This window comes from Aedes albopictus, chromosome 1 (assembly GCF_035046485.1).
Source record: "Aedes albopictus strain Foshan chromosome 1, AalbF5, whole genome shotgun sequence".
Taxonomy (NCBI): Eukaryota; Metazoa; Arthropoda; class Insecta; order Diptera; family Culicidae; genus Aedes; species Aedes albopictus.
In genome coordinates, this window is record NC_085136.1 from 165,286,154 (window position 1) to 165,308,291 (window position 22,138).

At 46.2% G+C, this 22,138-nt stretch overlaps 3 protein-coding genes across 3 annotated transcripts; 2 read left to right on the plus strand and 1 right to left on the minus strand.

The window, feature by feature from the left end:
- Positions 1 to 1,345: 1,345 nt before the first annotated feature.
- On the plus strand, positions 1,346 to 8,218 carry LOC109415572 (run domain Beclin-1-interacting and cysteine-rich domain-containing protein). Its single transcript, XM_019689457.3, has 7 exons — positions 1,346 to 1,773; positions 1,844 to 2,484; positions 2,957 to 3,949; positions 7,230 to 7,397; positions 7,464 to 7,661; positions 7,724 to 7,877; positions 7,942 to 8,218. Exons 1-7 carry the CDS (start codon positions 1,522 to 1,524, stop codon positions 8,116 to 8,118), a joined length of 2,583 nt encoding a protein of 860 aa, XP_019545002.3. The 5' UTR covers positions 1,346 to 1,521; the 3' UTR covers positions 8,119 to 8,218.
- A 1,831-nt stretch (positions 8,219 to 10,049) lies between these two features.
- On the plus strand, positions 10,050 to 13,526 carry LOC134289739 (uncharacterized). Its single transcript, XM_062856161.1, has 2 exons — positions 10,050 to 10,556; positions 10,884 to 13,526. The coding sequence occupies exons 1-2, from the start codon at positions 10,050 to 10,052 to the stop codon at positions 13,524 to 13,526; spliced, it is 3,150 nt and encodes a 1,049-aa protein (XP_062712145.1).
- A 6,087-nt stretch (positions 13,527 to 19,613) lies between these two features.
- On the minus strand, positions 19,614 to 20,180 carry LOC134289741 (uncharacterized). The gene has a single exon (XM_062856166.1). The coding sequence runs from the start codon at positions 20,178 to 20,180 to the stop codon at positions 19,614 to 19,616; it is 567 nt and encodes a 188-aa protein (XP_062712150.1).
- Positions 20,181 to 22,138: the final 1,958 nt, after the last annotated feature.

The following is a 22,138-nucleotide window of genomic DNA, read 5'->3' on the forward strand; positions in this document are numbered from 1 at the left end:
AGTACTTTTTCACCCATTTCGAGAGTAACTAGGTGAACTCATAAAAAGAGTAATCGGCCTTTACTCTTTAAAGGGTACATCACCTGTACGTCAAATGGACGTGTAAAATTTACCCATTTTCGCAAATCATTTTCTACGGGAAAAAAGGGTAAATTTCACTCTCTTTTATTTTTTTCTGCAGGCTTTTGGAATTAAGATTATTTTATAAATTTAATAAAATGCAAGAAAACACTTAAACATACAACTACTTTATTCAGTTTGATTATAATCATCATGTCAAACATACAATAGTTTTCTAAATTTATTCCTCTTCTCGAACCTCGTCTCGCACTTAGCTCTATTTGTCATGATGAAAAATATGTCGAGCTTCTCCCTCGATGCCAAAAGTTCGCCACAATCGGGAAACAGGCTGAAAATAATAGGATTAAATTTGTTTACTTCTTTTTAGTTATATTTAACATAAATTGTTAACACTTACCGTTAGATACCTGGCAGAAGGCGAACAAGCTTTGATTTGCTGCGAATTACTAAGAGTGTTTTCACCCATTGAAGAGTACATACTCTGAACATAGAAGAGGGCAAAAAACACCCATTATGGAAAATTTCAAAATACTCTTTATTTTGACAGCTTCATATATCTCAAAAAAGAGGGTATTTTTACACATTAAAGGGTACTGCTGAGTTCGCAGTGTATGTATTGAATTTCATAAACTTCAACATATTGTTATTTATATTCGTATATACTAAAGTGTCTCGAGTATATCAAAGTGGCGAATCCTTGCTGTTTTGACAGGTCTCCTGCTCGATTGGAACTATGAGGATGACAGCAAATGGACTGTTCCAATTTTGACGTTTCTCCTCTTTGTTTTATCCAGGCTCGTTAGTATATACCTAGTTTTGCGTGGCTTTGTTTTACCGTTAACGAAATTCCAAGCCATGCATTTGAAAAGATCACATTTACACGGTTTGGATTCTAGTGTTTTTACAAATAAAATGTCAAGCAAAATGATTGATTTTTATATATTTCATTGGATTTCGTATAAAAATAATGAAAGCGCTTTTAAAGTTAAACAGATCATTATTTCCTGGAATTATAGTTGATCCCTGGAACCCGAAGAAAATATAATACTTATGACACACATGTGATACAAGAATCACTGTACAATTGCGCTTGAAATGAGTGCCATACTGAAAATTCTCTCAGTTCAAGTCTGTCTTGTTAGAATTTTCTTGACACTGCGTACCGTTGTACAGGAATCACACTCATATCACATGTCTGTCTGGGGTATAAAGGAATTATTTAATTTTGTTCCCCATTATTCGATAGGATGTATCGAAATGTTCCGCTTGAAATGTCATTCCTTTTGATGTGTATCTTGATTATCAGGAGCTGACTAATAACAAAAGTTGTTGCAGCGGAAGTTTTCCACAATAATTACGTTGTTTAGTAGTGCATATTAGTTATTATCTGTTTGGGAACATCCGGGCGGAGGGTATATTGTGGTGCCTTCGGAACCATACATGGAGTTCGTCGTGAAATCATCAGCATCCAATGACGCAGCATCACACGAATGCAGGGAGATTCTACTGGAGCTAATCACGGCCAGCAACGAGCTGACCAGCCATATTCGCTTCCAAGGAGCATCTTCGCAAGATGTCGACGATTCCGGCGGTGGTTCCGTGCTCGGATCGTATGATCCGGACCGACTGGAGCCTCTGTATCGTAGCATCAAGCGAATATTCACCCACAGAATCAAGGCCTTCACGGAAAAGGTAAGTGGTGGGGGCGTTCAATAGTCCATATTGGTATAGATGACCTATATTTATGTAAATGATCTTCTAGAACGAACCAGATGTTTGGGAGGTGATCAAAGGCCTTAAATTCTCGAATCCCACAATATCGCTGCATGTGACACGACCTAGACCAGCCACGACAGTCGTAAGCGAAGACAAAGGTCTGCAGTGGATATTTCAGTGCGCTCAGCAGCGCTGCCTTTCGAAGAATCTAAACTGGCTGGTTAACGATAAGGAACATATGCGCCATTGCTACAAGTCGACAGCTTTCCTCAGAGACGAGCGTTATGCAGACGCGATGATGATAAGCTTCAATGCACTGGAAAGGGGACAACCGGCCCTGCTGTCCCGGATCGATCCCGGCTTGTATGACGCACGGGACGATAGCACTCTCATCGGAGGAATCAAGCGGTCCGAATCTCATCCGAACTTTTTGCTGAAAGCGGTTGCCGCCAGTGCGAAGCAGGACAAAAGTGGCCTTAAAAGACGGCAGACGATCCACCATTCGAACTCTCGGAGCAATTTGCGCCGGAAGAAGATCGGCAAGGTGTCCCGAAGTCTGCCGAACATTGCCCTGAAGGATCACTATCATTCCGCGAGGAAGCGGCCACCCGACTGCATCGATGGCAACAAGGAGAATGAAATCACCGGAGTCGTTGTGCCAAAGTTCTGCTACAGTGGTAATGAGAGGTGAGTTTGTAAATTATAGTTGTACGCCTTTTATTCTAAAACATTCATGTTCTCAGTCGCATCCTTATAAGTCTTATTTGTGTATGATTTTTTTTCGACTTTATTAAGATAGGTACATTCATAGTCAGATGAAGATTAGACTCAAATAAACAAACAATAAGCATGTGTATTGTGTATGCTGGCAAAATTCTTTTGTTCTTAGGCTTTTACTGTGAGCCATGTTTTGGTGCTGCTCTACTTACTCTCACAGGAATTTTGAACACAGAGCTCGCAGTAAAAGTCAAAATCTCACAGCATGCAGCGGCTATTACATGTATTTTCGTTAATTAGCTAGAAAGTGAATTTGATCAAATTTGAGTGATTAAGTGGTCTATTCGGAAAGTCGTTGGTCCGCCTATGTCGAGAATCTACAAAATGCAGTCCACTTGTACAAACTCCAATGTTATATATTTTTTTTCTTTTTTTCTTACAGTTTGCCAAAACCATCGCTGAACGTGCTGAATTGTGATAATATAAAAATTTATACCGATTCATCCAGCAGCAGCCAACAACAGGAAGGAACCAGCCCATCGAATGCTCCAACCAAAAAGATGGAAAGCAGCAACTCAAAGCCGGACCTGTTCAGCTTGGCCAAGCTAACCGGCAGCCCAATGATTCTTATAAACGAATTTATTCCACAATACGGCGAAAAGATTAGCAAATCCAACGACAACAAGAGTGTTGGAAGCCTGTTGGAAATTCCGTCCCGTCCCCAACCTGGTCAAAGTTTGACCTCGTACCTGAAAACGGTATCCATTTCTCGAACCAACACCGAACTGGATCGGGAGAATGCGCACTTCAGCTTGTCGGAAGCACTTATTGCGACATTTGAGCAATTAAAGTGGAACGAAAAGGAAGCGGCCATGAGGCGAAGCGGATTGCGGAAGCTTCCGTCCAACTCCAATTTCTGGACGTCGGGTTCGGGGTCTCCGCAGTTTTTCGAGGGTGGTCACAAAAGCAGCGAAGATTCAGCGAACAATATCAGCCCCTCAACCGGTTCCAGAGGGAGTGATTCAACAGCAGTCTCGTCCTTATCCAGCGGAGGTAGCAGTGTGGAGTCCGGGGAATTACACTCTAAATACCTGCGACAAATCTCGTCCAATTATGCCAATCGATCTTCCTCTGGAGATGAAGACCTCGAAGCAGTGGAAGCCAGCGAATGTGGTGACACAAAATCGTATTCTGCCGAAGCAGTGGCTCTCAGTTTGCTCTCGAAATTCAACGAAAAACAGCTGCCAACGGCTTGCGAAATGCTCTGGTTGGTGTCCGAGCAGGATGCACCCCAACAGCTGCTTCCGATTCCGCCGGATGGATATATTGCCAATCCGGACGACCAGAACGGGGTGAACACGATCATCCGTGGGACGCGAGAGTGGGCTCCGCCACGGCCTCAAATAATCTTCACCTACTGCAACCAATGGTCAGAGTAAGTTGAACATTGCAGTTAAAGTCACGGATGCAGAATGGGGATTTCCTTGCATTTTTTTATTATTGTATCATGTACTGATTTATCGACCGTATTCTAACACCGCTAGCCATCATGGTTTCCCATTGCGGAAATCATCATGGTTACAGGTCGCAAGCCCTGGCAAAGTGTGGAACGTTTTGATGGCTGTGATCCCTGACCATCATGTAATCAAAATCCCAGGGATACTCAAGTGACCATACTGCTGGGTTGTGGGGGTTGCGTATGTGGGGTGCATATATTGACAAGCATTGCTATGGATCGTTGGGGCTGAGTAGGAGCGGGGAATGGATCTACGATTGCTGAATTGCGATTATACCTACTGGCATAGTCGTGGTTTAACAGTGGTGGCGCCGCTTTTCGCTTGTGTTCGGCCTAGGTGGTTTGTTTAGGCGGTGCGGGTAGGTCTGTATGTACTTCGTACGTGCAGTGCGTACGGCTTCAGCATTGTGGTTACTTGGGTAGTGTAGGATAATTGGGTTTGGGACTGAGGAGGTCGTCATTGATTCTGCCGACACCATTGAGTGCTCATTGTTGGCGGTTGTGTTAGTGACGATTTCTTCAGCTTTATAATCTCATTTATACCACGCACAAACTTTGGGAAGAGAGACTGCTTTGTAATGCAAGAGAGGGATTTAAACTCTGCGTTACGGGTTGGGTGAGGTCATGCAGATAGAAGCAACCCAGGTGACCGTGCGGCTCGGGTCGTGATGGATCCATGAGTGCAGTGTGTGTGTGGGGTGCGCTCCCTGTGGGTGCAGTTGAGTCGGGGTTGTAGTGGAAAGAGACCCTTCTCTACCCTAGATCGGTTTCGGTTGTACGGGTGGGGTAGTGTTTGTCTCATTTGTGACGTGTTGTGCGTGATTCGCGGACCGAGCTGCGTGGTTACTTGGGAAGTATTGTGCTCTGCAATCTAGATTTTGGTTTTAAGGTGAAGCTATGGCTGGGCTGTGACTCGGATTTGTTGGGCGCAGATCGAGAGAGCTGGTGGCGGTTTGTGCTGGAGGGTTTGCTCGATTGGTTATTCACTGGTGGTGGCCAGTCGATCGACTGTTCACGCAGCCTGTCATTTGGTTCTTGGGGTTTGTGCTCTTGAGGTTCGGGGCGTTGCTTCATTGTATCTTCACTTTAATACTAATATTCCTTGTTTGATTAACTATTATTCCAGGCGCTTAACTCATTCTATTTCATAGATTGCCAGATTTGAGGGTAATGGTTCAATAGGGTGTTAGCAATCAGAGTGGATTAGAACGAGTTGGCGCCTACAATACACCAACACTAACACACATACACCAATACTTACACGCACACATGCACCTACAACTAGCTGTAAAAGACCAGTGGGCGGGACAATGGTGCCTACCCAACAGTTGTAGGTGGGGTGTTTGGCTTAGCTACATGACTTGGTCCGGCAAGCCCATAAACATCAATTGGTAGACGTATTGCCTAGTGAAAAGACAACGCAGATGGGCGAAAGCCAGGGGATGCGTTGATAATAGCAGAATAGAATAGCAGAATGTACTGATTTATCGACCGTATTCTATAATTAACTTGATGATTTTGTGGCTATATCGGTCTCTTTCTACTCATAAGTATAAGGGAGTAGAGATCAAAGTGGATAATGAAAAGATAGATATGATAGAATTCGCTAGGTAGCGAACAAGTGTGAAAATTTTTATAGAAGGTGAAATTAGGCAAGTAGGCCATGTATTGAACGAATACATCGAATGCGTGAAACTTCTGCCGTGCGACCTGTGCTTTTAAACAGATCGGCTTGGTTGGTAGTTCATGCCACCTTACCAAGACTGGCAAAAGTTTCAGGCACCCGACTGCCTATGTATTGTTCTGTTTTCATCACAAATTCTATCGATCGGTAGCTTTTTCGGAATTCGCACTCCGTTCATAGAGGTATGCCTATATCGCGGCGTGTTCTTCCTATTAGCTTTTTCGATCTTATTGGATAGAACACTTTTCTTGGTAAGGTGGTATGAACTACCAACCAAGCCGATCTGTTTCAAAGCACAGGTGGCACGGCAGAAGTTTCACGCATTTGATGTATTCGTTCAATACATGGCCTACTTGCCTAATTGCACCTTCTATAAAAATTTTCACACTTGTTCGCTACCTAGCGAATTCTATCATCTCTATCATTTCATTATTCACTTTGATCTCTACTCCCTTATACTTATGAGTAGAAAGAGACCGATATAGCCACAAAATCATCAAGTTAATTATAGAATACGGTCGATAAATCAGTACATGATATGAAAAGTTTGGCTCAAAAAGAAAAGTGTGCTATCCAATAAGATCGAAAAAGCTAATAGGAAGAACACGCCGCGATATAGGCATACCTCTATGAACGGAGTGCGAATTCCGAAAAAGCTACCGATCGATAGAATTTGTGATGAAAACAGAACAATGCATAGGCAGTCGGGTGCCTGAAACTTTTGCCAGTCTTGGTAAGGTGGTATGAACTACCAACCAAGCCGATCTGTTTAAAAGCACAGGTCGCACGGCAGAAGTTTCACGCATTCGATGTATTCGTTCAATAAATGGCCTACTTGCCTAATTTCACCTTCTATAAAAATTTTCACACTTGTTCGCTACCTAGCGAATTCTTCTATCATATCTATCATTTCATTATCCACTTGATCTCTACTCCCTTATACTTATGAGTAGAAAGAGACCGATATAGCCACAAAATCATCAAGTTTATTATTGTAGCTTTCAGGAGCCAAACTTGTCGAAAATTGCATTTTTGTCGGTCTTGGGATTTTGTAGGGTTTCTAAAATTGTTGCTTATTTTTTGAATGGGTAAGATTACTCATTACCTCCATACAGCTCTAGTAACTGTTCCGTATCCTAATTTTCCCGAGTCCATTTAATGAATTCCTTGTCTGCAATTCATGCGTCATTTAGGTGTTCGCCGAAGTGCTGTTTTCACCTGTCTAACACCTTACGATCCTTTTCCGCACACTCTGCTTCTTCCACATGCTTTTTTTTTTCTTCCGGAAGAAGCGTGTCTACTACCTACTATTGCACACCAAACTCCAAAACTTATTTGCACTCCATTCGTTGAACTCCTCCTGGCCTACCAAGCGTATGATCTTGACACCGAGACGGCGCAGTTTTTCTCCGCACACCACCAACAGCTTCGTAAAACTTCCACACATCATGCTGTTCCAATATAGCTCGCTGGTTCGAATTTAACGTGACGACCACCTACTACTTTTAATTTCAGCCGCCGAGCACAAATGCAAAAGCAGAACAACCGATGCGCCGGCTGTGGAATGAAGGTCGCACAAGCATATTCCAGCCGGTTCCGATATTGCCATTATCTGGGCAAGTACAATTGCTCCGGGTGCCATAAAAATCACATGGCTGCCATTCCAGCCAAAGTTATTGAACGGTAGCTATTCCTAAAATGGCAAATCAAACGACTGTTATTCTTTACATTTGGCTATTGCTTTTCCAGATGGGATTTTACGTTCTATCCAGTTTGCAGTTTCGCCTATCGGTTGCTAAACGAAATAATTGCATGCCCTCTCTATCGAATAAACCACCTGAATCCGAAGCTGTACGAGAAGGTGCGAGTTCTGCAAGTAGCTCGAAATATAAGGAAGAATCTAAAATACATTAAGGATTTCATCGTGAACTGTCGCTTTGCCACAGAGTGAGTGCCTTTACCAATGATCGACCTAAAAGCTATGATTTGATCGATCAACCTTTTTCCAGGATGAAGGGCCAATTCCATAACGTTCCGGAACACATAACATCTGAGCTGGATAGTTGGTCTATGGCGGACTTTATTTCCGTTAGGAATGGATCATTCCAAAAGGAAAAGACCGATTTAATCAGGCGCTGTGAGAAGCACATATTCGAGTGTGAGGTGAGTACATCCCTTACCCATCTTGCAGATTTTTTTTTTCTGATAATCTATTTATTTTGTACAGCTCTGCATAGCGCATGGGTTCTTTTGCGAAAACTGTGATCGCAAGGAGATTATTTTTCCTTGGCAAAAACGTGTAGTGAAATGTAGCAAATGTGGCGCGTGCTATCACGACACCTGTTGGCTGTCCGACTGCGTGAAGTGTGATCGACTGCAGCGCCGGCAGGTGACCCGAAAGTGATTTACCTAACAATCAACTCAACTTACACACACAAGGTGTTCAAAAGCTAGGTAACATGGTTTTTATATAGCCTTATTAAACATGACGTTTTATGAGCTATGATCGAAAATGTTTCATGTCATCCGAAAAGAGTGCCCTGCGGTAGAAATTGTGAGTTTGGTCAGCATTCCAAAAATCCGCTATTGGCAATGATCTTCGTGGGTCTGTGTCTTTTGGCTGAAGATTGTTTGACATAAATTTGTTTGGCATAATGATATTTGGCGTAATGGACACTTGGCATAAAGAAAGAAGGATGTACTTCGATTATACCAAATGACCAGTGAATCAAAATTCAACCATCGCGCAACAATAACGATAATGTCGCAATCTGAATTTGTTGCGACATTCTACCCAATGCGACATAGCTTTGTCCCAACTTCAACAGAATAGGACAAAGATCGTACACCACGAGTTTAGAAATTTTTAAGGCTTGCATTATGATTTTCGAGCGGTAACTTCGAGTCGGTAAACACTGCATTGCTGCTGAAGATGTATCATCAAAAAAGTTCGATTTTGGGTTGGTAATAATTGATTATTCACGAGTTGAAAAGTACGCAGCTTCCGTTTTGTCTGCAACAAAAATTTTCGAGATCATGTCATTATCTGTTACCAGTAGAGATAAAGAGTAATCGCCACGTATTTTTTGTTGCTTGTGTTCCGGCATCGTAGCGCCCCTCGTACGACTGCCGTATTATTTTCTGTAGTGTTTACTATTGTTAGTTTAGTTTGTAGTTCGTCATCAACGCAATAAAACGTTTTGTATCGCTTTTCCGAAGTCGCGTGTGAGTTTTATTCCCGGAAAATCCGCAGTCCAAGGTCAAATCAAGTGGAATCCTACAGTCTATTCCATGTCGAAACATTTGGACCTTCGATCCGAATAATGTCGGACCTACAAAGGCTAATTACCCGCCGGAACGCCCTGATGATTCAGGTGCGTGGAGAGCTTTCAGTCGCAGACGCTGTCAAGGAGCGGAGTCCCTCCCTAAGTGAGGTTAGGGATCGACTGAACCAGCTGAAGGAACTTGCTGCTAGCTTTCGGGAAACACAAGGATCGATCGAGGAGAAGCAGGAGAACCTCGATGCCATCGCATCCGTCCACAACGTACGCGAGGAGTTCTTCGGTATGTTCTACCGAGCCAAGGATGTTTTCGAAGGCTACTTGAACGAATTCGACGTGGGATCATCGGTTAGCCAGCGAACAGCGGTCGAATCGAGCGACTGGAAAGAGGCATTGCATCTGCTCATCGAGACGCAGCGGAAGCTGCTGCTGGATCAGGCAAGGACCACGAAAACCGTCGAAAATCTTGCACAGCTGTCGAATAGTGCCCCTCTCGATGGAAGTCAGATGCCGAATTCGTTACCCCAGCTCGCCGTTCGATTGCCTGCCATCAACATTCAACCGTTCAGTGGTGAACGTAAACAGTGGATGACGTTTAAGGATATGTACGTTTCAACGATCCACAACCGAGCCGACATTTCGGATGCGCTAAAGATGCAGTATCTTTTTTCGTACCTCGAGGGAGATGCCAAGAGATTGGTCAGCAAATTTGCTATCTCGGGCGCCAATTATCAAAATGCGTGGGGCACCTTGATTGCCCAGTTCGACAAGAAGCGCTACACCGTGTTTTCGTTGGTTCATGAGTTCCTGGCTCAATCTCCGGTAACCCAAGCTACTCCGCAGTCACTGGGCTGGCTGGTAACAACGTCCGACGAGATCATCCAACAGTTGGACGCGTTGGGAAACGACTTCACCGGCCGGGATCCGTGGCTGATTCATCTTATCCTGGAGAAACTGGACAAGGAGACGCGAGCAAGCTGGTCACAGGAAGTTGTCGACACCGAAAATCCCACCTTCGAAGATTTGTTGGAGTTTCTCAAAGAAGCGTTGTGAGATGCTGGAAACGTGTTCGGCGTTTTCGAAGAAACCAGTGAATGAACCGAAGAAAGAAGCGGCCAAGCCGGTAGCAGAGAAGCTGAAGATGCTGCATACAACAGTGGACAAAAAGTGCGCGAAGTGCTCTAGTGAGCACAATACGTATCAGTGCGAAGACTTTAAAAATATGAGTGTGAAGGACAGGCGAGAATTAGTGCAAAAGGCCAAACTCTGTTTTAACTGCCTACGACCCTCACATTCTGTGAAATCGTGCTCGTCGAAAACGGTATGCCGCAATAGTGAGTGTAAACAGCGCCACCATACGCTGCTGTGTCCGGTGGCGAAGAAGCCTGATCAAGTGGTGGCGAAGAAACAGGAAGAAGATCAGTCGCCGGAAGTACCTGCAAAGGAAAAAGGTGTCGTCGTTGCGTTGACAGCCGGAATGGAACAAGGCGACAAGAAATCCATTTCGTTGCTACCTACGGCGGTAGTGAAAGTGCAGCAGGCGGATGGTGGATTCAGTTCGGCAAGAGTGCTGATCGATTTGGATCGCAGGCATCACTAGTGACCGAAACCTGTGTCCGCAAGCTGAAACTGCCGCGGCGTAACGGAAAACTCGTGGTCAACGGACTTGGCCAGCAGGAAGTGGGAACAACACGTGGTTTGGTTACCATTCGTCTTGCAAAAAAAAAAAAAAAAAAAAAAAAAAAAAAAAAAAAAAAAAAAAAAAAAAAAAAAAAAAAAAAAAAAAACACGGTTCAACGACGTCGTAGTCTTGACCACCGAGGCTTACGTGCTTGGGAAACTCGCCACCACAATCCCATCTCAACGATTCAACCCTGCCAATTTGAAGCTTTTGGATGACTTGGGAGATCTTGCCGACCCGGAGTTCAACCGACCGAGTGCAATAGATATCATCCTAGGTGCAGACGTTTTTCTTGCTCTTCTGGAAGGGGGACAAGTCAAGAACGAAAGCGGCCAAACGGTGGCCCAACGGACGATCTTCGGGTGGATCGTCGCCGGACAATACGACGCGTCGGAAGTTATCCCCAACAACCATGCCGTCGTCAATCTGCATGTTGACATCGATCTTAACCGAACCTTGCAGAAGTTTTGGGAGCAGGAGGAGATTTCCAAAGCATCACCGCTTACTCCTTCTGAGCAGCAGGTCACTGAACACTTCAGTTCGACTCTGCAACGGGACGAAACAGGACGCTTCATTGTCAGACTACCCTTTGATGATTCGAAGCCAGCGCTCGGCGATTCCCTCGCTGTTGCCACGAAGCGGATGCAATCCATCGAGCGACGATTCCAACTGGATCCCGAGTTCAAACGCCAGTACACTTCTTTCATGCACGAGTATCTAGAACTTGGCCACATGGAAGAAGTTCCGACCGAGCAGATACCAAAGGATAGCAACGAGTGCTATTATCTGCCACACCATGCGGTGATCAAATCCGATAGTTTGACCACCAAGCTACGCGTTGTATTTGACGCTTCTTGTGCGTCATCATCAGGGGTCTCACTGAACGACAAGCTGCTAGCTGGACCCAACAACAACGCTGATCTCTTCGCTGTAGCATTGCGGTTCCGTTCTCATCGAGTGGCCTTTTGCGCGGATGTGGCCAAAATGTACCGCCAGGTATTGGTGCACCAGGCGGACCGCGATTATCAACGTATCGTCTTTCGTGAAGAACCAGACCAGCCTCTGAAGCATAACCGACTCTGTACTGTTACCTACGGTACGAAGACAGCGCCATATTTGGCAATCGAATCCATGAGGGAAGCGGCCAAACCATATGAAGCAGTTTATCCTAAAGCGGTTGAAGCAATCAAGTTCGATTTCTACGTCGATGATTTCTTGTCAGGCGCCGATGACAAGGAGGAAGCAAGTCAGCTGAAGGAGCAGGTGGCCGAAATCCTTTCGTCAGCGGGTTTCGAATTGCGCAAGTGGTCGTCAAACAACGAGAACCTTCTGCCACGTAACGACGAAGACGGAGCTTCACCCGTTCCAGTGAAAATGTTGAACGACAGCGAAACAGTAAAAGCCCTCGGTATCAACTGGTACCAATCCGACGATGAATACGGGTTCAAGGTCAACTTTTCTCCGTCCAGCATTAATACGAAGCGCCAGATAATTTCGGACTCAGCAAGGCTCTTTGACCCGTTCGGCTGGCTGGCTCCAGTAACAGCCAAGATCAAGATTCTCTATCAACACTTGTGGCTCTTCGATGTTGGTTGGGACGATCCTCTGCCAGCCATCGTCGAAGGTGAATGGCAAGCAGTGAAGCAAAGCTTGTCTCAACTTGAAGCTATTAGAATTCCACGATGTATCTTCCCTTGTCGTGGTCAGATTCAACTTCATGGTTTCTGCGACGCCTCCGAGCAGGCTTACGGAGCGGTGGTCCACGCTAGGTCAACCGATGACAAGGGCAACGTGTCGGTGGTTCTGGTTGCCGCCAAATCACGGGTAGCACCGATCAAGCAAATTTCGCTGCCCCGCCTGGAGCTCAACGGTGCACATCTGCTCACGGATCTGATGCGCCAAATCACTGAAGCTCTACCACGCGTAGAAGTCGACCATTGGGCGTGGACTGACTCGAGCATTGTCCTCCATTGGTTGGCATCCCATCCTCGTAAATGGAAAACTTTCGTGGCCAATAGAACTGCTGCCATACTGGAATACTTGCCACGAAGCTGCTGGCGCCACGTTTCTAGCAAGGAAAACCCCGCTAATTTGGCATCACGCGGTCTAACGCCGACCGAGTTGGTTGGCAATCGGCTGTGGTTCCAAGGTGCACCGTGGTTGAAGAACGACGAATCGGAATGGAATCAGGATCCGCCCTTCGAGGCGGTCGATGAAGATGCAATGGAAGTCAAACGTGTCAAGTCTCTACATACCACAACGACAAGGGCAGCAACTAGCTTCGAGATTGAGAAGCAACTGATCACCAAATGTTCCAGCTTCTTCGTCCTGGTTCGCTTGTTGGCTTGTGTGCAACGTGCCATCCACAACTTCAAATCCTATGTACGCAATCAAGCCATCGACGATCGACGTACTGGTGAAGCTACACCGGATGAACTGCATCGAGCCAAGATTCAACTTCTGCAAGCAGCACAGCACGTCGAGTATGGTCAAGAGGTAGAACTTCTACGGAAGGGTAAGTCTTTGCAATCCAAACACATTCTTTCTCCGTTGCATCCCTTTCTGGACGTTGATGGCACTATGCGTATGGGCGGCCGTCTGCAAAACTCGGCCCAGCCATACGATATGATGCACCCCATCATTTTGCCACCAAGGCATCGAGTTACGGAGCTACTAGTGCGTGATCTACACCTGCGAGACCTACATGCTGGGTCGGCTCTTCTGACATCAACAGTATTGGATAATTGGCTGCCAAACGGTCGTTCGGAAGGTAGTACAAGGCTGCACACGATGCGTACGTCTCAAGGTAAAAACGGCTGGTCAGCTGATGGGCAACCTACCGCCGGCTAGAGTGCTGGCCACACGAGCATTTTCACATGTTGGCGTGGATTATGCTGGGCCCATTATGCTGAAGGCAGCGTGCGTTCGAGGAGTGAACACCACCAAAGGATACCTCGCGGTATTTGTGTGTCTATCGACCCGTGCGATCCACCTGGAAGTGGCAAGTGACCTTTCATCCGATACTTTCCTTGGAGCTCTGAAGATCATATTCATATCACGCCGTGGTTATCCTGTGGAGATCCGATCGGACATCGGGACCAACTTCGTTGGTGCCGATCGTAAACTACGAGAGTTCATGGAGCAAATTCTGGCCAACAGCAAGGACGCAAGCCGCTATCTGTCGAACCTACGAATCAGCTGGGTTTTCAATCCCCCTTCGGCGCCGCACATGGGCGGTATTTGGGAGGCCGCAGTGCGTAGTGTGAAGAAGCATCTCGTGGCTGAACTTGGAGAATCGGCCATCACGTTCGAGCATCTGTCAACACTGTTGTGCCAAATTGAGTCGTGCCTCAACTCACGACCATTGTGTCCGCTGTCCAGCGATCCCGACAGTGCTGAGGCCTTGACGCCAGCCCATCAACTTGGTTCCTGAGCCCAGCATGAAGCATTTGCCAACCAACCGATTGGACCAATGGCAAGAGATTCAGCAGCAAACTGAACGTGTGTGGAATAGATGGAAGGACGAATATCTTGCAAGTCTTCAACCTCGCAGCAAGTGGCGTACTGCTCAACCCAATCTCGACGCAGGGATGGGAACACTCACTTGCGAAGAGTTACACTCACTTGCTGTTTTCTCAGCTCAGAAGCGTGCTATCAAGAAATGATGTATGGACGACTTTTGCCTTTTGATTTTGTCTAAAAGTTTGCCGAACAAAGTATGGGTCGCACACGCATATCGAAGGCGTGAGGGAGCTGCGAAGACAACTCTCCACGAAGTGAATGTAAATTACATTCACCTCGTGGAGAGTCGCTTTCGCTGCTCTGTCACGACTTAGGTATGGGTTTGCGACCCGTACTTTATTAGACAAACTTTTAGACAAAACCACAAGCCACAAGTCGTCCATACATCATTTCTTGATAGCACGCTTCTGAGCTGAGAAAACAGCAAGGGAGTGTAACTCTTCGCAAGTGAGTGTTCCCATCCCTGTCTCGACGTAGGCCAATTGGTGTTGGTGAAGAATGATAACGCCCCGCCGGCGCAGTGGGAACTAGCACGCGTGGAGAAGGTCCATCCAGACTCTTCGGGAACCGTTCGAGTGGTTACATTGCGCCGAGGTTCAACTGTATACCAGAGACAGATTCATAAGCTTTGTGTACTTCCGTCTGATTGATGCCCCTTCGTGGCCTCAAGGCGGGGAGGATGTTCCGGCATCGTAGCGCCCCTCGTACGACTGCCGTATTATTTTCTGTAGTGTTTACTATTGTTAGTTTATTATTTCCACTGGGACTAAAAAAGCGCGGCAACCCGCTAGAAAGAAAAGAATTAGTTTTTAGTGTGTAGTTCGTCATCAACGCAATAAAACGTTTTGTATCGCTTTTCCGAAGTCGCGTGGGAGTTTTATTCCCGGAAAATCCGCAGTCCAAGGTCAAATCAAGTGGAATCCTACAGTCCATTCCATGTCGAAACAGCTTGTTTTGTGCCTCTTTTGTCTGACAATTCTCTTCACTGCAAATGACCGTTATGCCAAATGACCCTCGACAACAACAAAAGAAGAAGACATCCTGATCTGTATTCCAAGAAAGAAATGATGATCTCCTAACTCCGTAATCTTGAATTCCTCCTTCAGTGCTGCCATCAAAGCACGGTACTCGGACTCCGTTTGGACAACCATAACACATCGACGTAGATCAGGAGATACATTTTAGATTTCTTTGACGTATATGCAAGGATCAGCTGTTGAGCTTCGAAATCCCATCTTCCTAAAAATGCTATCAATCTTGTGAGTTCCGAGCTCTCGCTGCTTGTTTCAGTCCATAGAGGCTTTTTCGTAGTCTGCACACGTCATTGGGATTGTAGATCTTGAAGCCTGTAGGTTGCTTCATGTAGATCTCCTCCTGTAGCTCTCCGTATAGCTACGTTATTTTGATGTTCACATGACGCACCAGCATCCAGTCCCTGCTTGCGAGTGTTAAAACAGTTCGAAAAGTTGCATGCTTCACGACCGGAGCAAATACTAGGTCGTAATCCGTCCCATACTTTTGAGAAAAACCTTGAGCCACTAGTCTGGCTTTGTATCTTGCCACTTGCCCGGTCTCATCCTGCTTCCGCTTGTAGGCCCATTTGCATCCTATTGCCTTAACTGCGCTGCCATAGTACCGCGTCAAAGTGAGAGTGCGCGTCTAAAGCATTTGCGTGGATTTGCTGTTGTTGATATTCTTTCTTTGCGGCTTCGCATACGCGCACTCCCACTCTCACGCGTAACTATGAGCATGAGTATAGATGACCGTACAATTCGTAGTTGCTACTCTGTGATTGACCAGAACAATCGAAATTGCACAAGGAACCAACAAACGGAGCTTGGGAGTAGCTACCGCTTTCAATGTGCACAGTTCGAGAATTCCAGACTTTATTAGTCAATAACGGCGCCGGCCACGTCCTTACGGTCATCGAGGAAGGAAAGGAATGTTAGTGTGACGTACGTTGCTACTAGAGACCGAGATCACCTCACATTCTCCACGACTGTCACGGGAAGGAGTTTTTGTTAGTGGGGAGGGGAGAGTCACATGATTTGGATTCACTTTGGTAAGTGATTTGATTCATGCAACCTTTACTTGAGTCAAAACATTTATTCATTTTGATTAAAATATTACAAATGTCGACACCGAAGATGACGAACCATTCAAATTTGTGTGTAAATGCGAAAAATAAAAGAAAAATATTTATTATCAACTGAATGTGCATTGAAAACTAGCGCCGACACATGCCGTGACGAACTTTTCAATATTAGTTAGATAAATACACAAAAACCAGAGGAGAATTTTTTACATCCTATAGCATTAATTATTATGATAAAATGGAAAGAGCTCACCAATAAACATCCTTCGAAGTGTCCAGTGCGTATGTGCTGCAGCATCTTCCACTAACTGGCTTCTTCTCCGAAATTACACTGAACCGCTACAACTATACACGGGTACGACGATGTGCACATTCAAATTGACGACGACGACGACGCGGCCGATCCGAATGAAAAAAAGCGGCCTCTTCACTTCGCCACCAAAATAACACTCACACGCGCACTCCCACTCTCACGCGTAACTATAACCACAAACAGACGTCTCACTCTACTCACTTCCCATCGTTTAACTTTTTAACGGATTATTCAATTATTCCGTAGTTCGCAAATCCCTCGCTCATAGCGCTCGCATCGTTTTTGCTTCTGTTTGACGTTTCCTCACTACCGCCATCTACTCAGTAAATTTACGTACCACAGCATAATTAGCATTGGGCGACTATGTTTGCGTGACGATGATTTTTATCGCATTTTCTTCCAAGTGACACGTCTGTTTGTCTGTGCTATTGATTGATGCACCAAGCGATACGAAGAAGAAGTTTTGACATCCGAGCGGTGTGCCGGCGATGTGATCGGCGTCGCTGATTGGTCGATGGATGTAAACGGCACACCGCTTGGATGTCAAAACTTCTTTTTCTTCTCGCTTGTGCATCAATCAATAACGATGCCCTAAGACCTGGACAATGTACAATGTACTGTGTACAGACACGTCATCATGCACTTCAAATCAGCTTGAGGTTCATCTAAGTGAATGCATCTGAATATTCAAAGTTATTTTTTTGTTCGCTGTTCTCAAATAATATTTGATCCATCATATGAAGCTACAAATTGTTATGCCTTATCAAATAGGTGTACTTATGCCTTTGCCCTGTGTATGTCTGCAATGATATTGCGTATTATAAATAAACATCCACACAACAAGTAACTGTCCAATCTGTGTGAATACCAATGCTAGCTCTTTAGATACTTGGGTACATTATCATTGTTCCACCGTTTACACGATCACATACGCTGCATATACGTTCGGTATTGTTCTTACGTATTTAGAAAACGCCCAAAAAATCATCGTCTCTTATAGTTCCTCTCTGACAGATAGAACACATATTCTGTGTCAGCTGCTGCTAGTTTATTCAAACTCGGTGAAAATTGCTGTTAAATTATTATTTTTTTTTTTCGCACCTTCCAAATGGCTAATAAGCAAACTGCTGATAATATGGTAAGTTATAATTAACAAAAAATATGCACGTAATATAATCATTAAAATATCTCTACCAGAATGACGACATGTTCCTTGAGCTCGCGCTACTCGCTTCACAGGAGGAGGACTCTATCGTTGAGGAGGCTGCGGTGAAAGTTGCCGCCGTAGCTTTAGAAGCCGGAGACATCAAGCGTCCCGCGAACTCCCCCTCGAACGGCGATGACAAGCGTCAGCGCGTGACTCTTCGGAACAAATTGAAGATCATGATTGAGCGGCAAAATGCAGATTGTAGGGGTTGAGAGAGATAGAGAGAAAAAGATTAATAGGGCATATAGCGTCAGTTGCGGTGATGCACCACCAGAAAAACAAAGAGTGGAAGAGTAAACTACAAAAGATACGCTTGGTCAACGTTCAGGCACACCATTGTTAGACTGCTTCGAATCAGTTGTCTGCCCAATTTATCCTGGTTTCCTCATCATATTGATGGCATTTGGTTGAATTTCCTATTCGTGAGGATGTACGTTTTACAGAAAACCAATTTGGAAAGAAGCCGAAAATCATCCGATCGGACAGAGAAGGCGAGTTTGCGAGTCAGAGAGTCCGTAAATTCTACGCTGGAGAAGGCATCAAGGCGGAATATACGGCCGGTTACGCGCCACAGCAGAACGACGTGGCCGAAAGAAAGAACAGAAACCTGAATGAGATGGGAATTTGCATGCTGGTGGACGCTGGACTACCAAGGAAGTTTTGGGCGGAGGCTGTCAATACGGCGTCATATTTGCAGAACCGGCTACCAACGATGACGACTGATGTTACACCGTTCGAAGCATGGTTCGGCAGGAAACCGGATTTAAGCCATTTGAAAGTGTTCGGATGTGATGCGTATGTTTGGAAGCCCCAACAGAAGCGGAAGGAGTTTGAATTAAAGGCGGTCAAGCTTACATTTGTTGGATACGCGACGGAAAGCACGGCATACAGATTTTTGAACAACAAGACCGGAGAAATTAACATTGGTCGAAATGTCAGATTTCTGGAGAATGATGACCAAGTTAAGAAGATTCCGGATAGATCCGTGGAAGGGCCGCTGACGGAAACGTTAACAAAGTTCCTGTACAATTGATGGATAAGATTGATGCTGAACAGGAGGACGTTGTTCATCGGGGTGAACTTGATGATTCCTTGCAATTTTATGAGGCCGACGATGACGGTGAAACTGGAGAGGCTGTGCATCAAGATGTGCCAGAAGATGAGCATCAAGTAGGTGATGAAACTAACGGAATTGCGACAGTCCGTCAATCAGCTCGGTCTAACATTGGAGTGCGTCCGGATAGGTTCGCGGAAACCATCAGTCTGGCCGTCCATCAAGCAGATCGGAAATCATTCGAAGCAGTTATATCCGGTACAGAACACGCAAAATGGAGAAATGCGATGCAAGAAGTATTGTGGTTTCGGATGGGCAGAAGACGGAATAAAACGGAATAAACTCGAAATAATTTTGAAGAACACGTTTTAATTCAATGGCGTTTTGTTTGATTTAAGAATACAACAGTGGGTTATGAAAAAGAAACAAAATTTATATAAACACAAAGGTGCGCATAGCAGCACAAGTTAGGTAGTGGTGGTAGGGTTGCCAGGATTGCTATTCCAACAGCCCTCCTCAATCGCAGCAACTTACCAATCCCGCATTGGTCCGATGACGACGAAGTGCAGTCACTGGGAGACCCTTCGTCATCATATCCGCCATTTGGTCCGTTGTCGAAATATACTGGATACGAATACGGCCATCCTTCACCAAGTCACGTAGGAAGTGGTATTTAACATCGACGTGCTTGAGCCGACCGTGATTCTTGCTGTCCTCCGCGATGTCGACTGGTTGTCTTCGTAGAATCACACCGGCAGCTCGGCATCCTTCCCCAAATCCTTGAGCAGCCGAACCAGCCAGATCTCGAAACACGCCGCCGCACATAGAGCGTTGAGCTCGGCTTCAGTCGACGAGAGCGATACTACTTGTTGCTTCCGCGTTATCCAGGTAACACAACAGCCAGCTACCTTGAACAAGCATCCACTAACCGTCCGGCGGTCCACCGGATCGTTGGCCCAGTCCGCGTCAGCGAACACCTGAATTAACGGCACCTCCGAATCAGCACGATACTCCAGTCCGATGTCTAGTGTCCCTTTGATGTACCTCAGAACACGTTTCAGGTACGACCAGTGCTCATCAGTCGGGCAGCCAATTTCAAGGCTAAAGAAATTCACGGCCGCCGACAGATCTGGTCTTGTCGTGAGTGATGCGTACGTCAGGCAGCCGATGAGCTCGCGGTACGGTTGCGCTGTACGCCCCTTCTCTTCACCTCGTGGTAGCTTCAGCCGACACTCCATAGGCGTGGATATCGGCTTGCACTCGTCCATCTGGAATCGTCGAAGCAAATCTTTCAGGTACTGTCGTTGGCTCATCCGCAATACTCCTGCTTCCAAGTCTCAATCGATTCGAATCCCGAGAAAACTGTGGATCTTGCCTGCGTCCGTCATTTCGAACTCGGATGACAGGCAACGCTTCACGATTTCTACCGCCTTCAGGGAAGTTCCAGCCACAATGACGTCATCCACGTACAGCACGACAATGACAGTCTCGGTCCCGATCCTACGAGTATAGAGGCAAGGATCGTTCGAACTACTGTTGAATCCCATCCGGTTAACCATGAAACCATGAAAACGGTCGTTCCATGACTTCGAGGCTTGTTTCAGGCCATAAATCGACCTCTGTACCCAACAAACATTATTGCTGTACAACAGATGAATAAGCTGCTCTCAAGCTAGATTTTTAAAATTTTGGCTGAATAAGCTGTTATTCAGCTGCCATTGTTACTTGGGTAGGCGACACACTTGGTTTGTCCCGTCCTGGAATCCTTCGGGCTGAGCCATATAGATCTCCTCTTCGAGCTGCCCGTTGAGGAACGCCGTTTTGACGTCCATCTGGTGGATCGCCATCTTGTCCCGGTTCGCCAAAGCCAGTACTGCCCTAACCGTGTCGAGCTTTGCCACTGGAGAGTACGTTTCACAGTAGTCGAAGCCGTACCTCTGGCTGAAACCTCTAGCCACTAAACGGGCTTTGTATCGGTCAGGCTCACCGTTCGCTCCTCGCTTAATCTTAAACAACCACTTACTTGTAATCGGTGTTCGGTTCGCCGGCAGCTTCGCTAGGGTCCAGGTCTGGTTCTTCTGCATAGAATCCATCTCCTCCTCGACGGCCTTCTTCCACAGACTCCAGTCGCTCCTCTTCTGAGCTTCCGCTAAAGACTTCGGCACATCCTGAACGTAGGTTACAGCATTGAAGGCATAGGCAGCATAATCCATATCATAATCTCGCTGCCACACCGGAGGGCGTTTCTGCCGCTGCGGTCTTCCGGATTCCGCATCCGCCGCTGGAACATTGTCGTTCAGTCCATCTTCTTCTTCGTGAAAACTGTTGAACTCTTCATCAGACTCTTCTGAAACAGCTCCGTCTGATCCTCCAGCCGCACCACCGGTGGTCCCACCGACGGCTTTATCTTCTTGAATCTCTTCGGCCGCATCCTCAGCGACTACTGGAGGCACCACGATCACATCAGATGACTGCTTTGGCTTGACCTCCACTTGACCAGTTTCTTCTTCTTCAGCGAAAACCACGTCCCGAGCATGGACAATCTTCCTTGACTTCGGATTCCATATGCGGTAGCCATTATGGGCGTATCCAACGAATACGCCTTTCCAGGACTTCGAGTCGATCTTCTTCCTCAGCTCCTTGGGTACGTGGACGAAAACGGTACATCCGAACGCTCGTAGCTTCAACACGTCCGGCTTCTTACCCCCCCACAGCTCGTAGGGAGTCACATCCTCGCCTATTGCTCGAGACGGGCTTCGGTTGACCAAGTACGTTGCCGTCTGGATCGCCGGCGCCCAAAACCGCTTCTCAACTCCCGAGTCTTCAAGCATCGACCGCGTACGCTCCACTAGAGTGCGGTTCATCCGCTCGCTCACCCCGTTCTGTTCGGGTGTGTGCGGAACCGTCCACTCGACTTGGATTCCCTTTCGCTGACAGAACTGCTCGAACTCCAGGCTACGGTACTCGCCTCCATTGTCGCACCGCAAACGACTCACTTTCACGCCGAACTTAGCGGTAACTATCGCTTCGTATTGCCGGAACAGATCGAATACTTCACTTTTGTTCTTCATCAGGAAGGTCATCGTAAAATGACTCCAGTCATCGATGAAGGTCACGAAATAGTTCACTCCCCCGACGCCGATGGGAGTTACCGGCCCGCAAACGTCCGAATGGATTAACTCCAACACTCGCGACGAACGTTTCTCGTTACGCACCGAAAACGGTTTCCGGGTTTGTTTCCCCGCCACACACGACTCGCATATCACGCTCT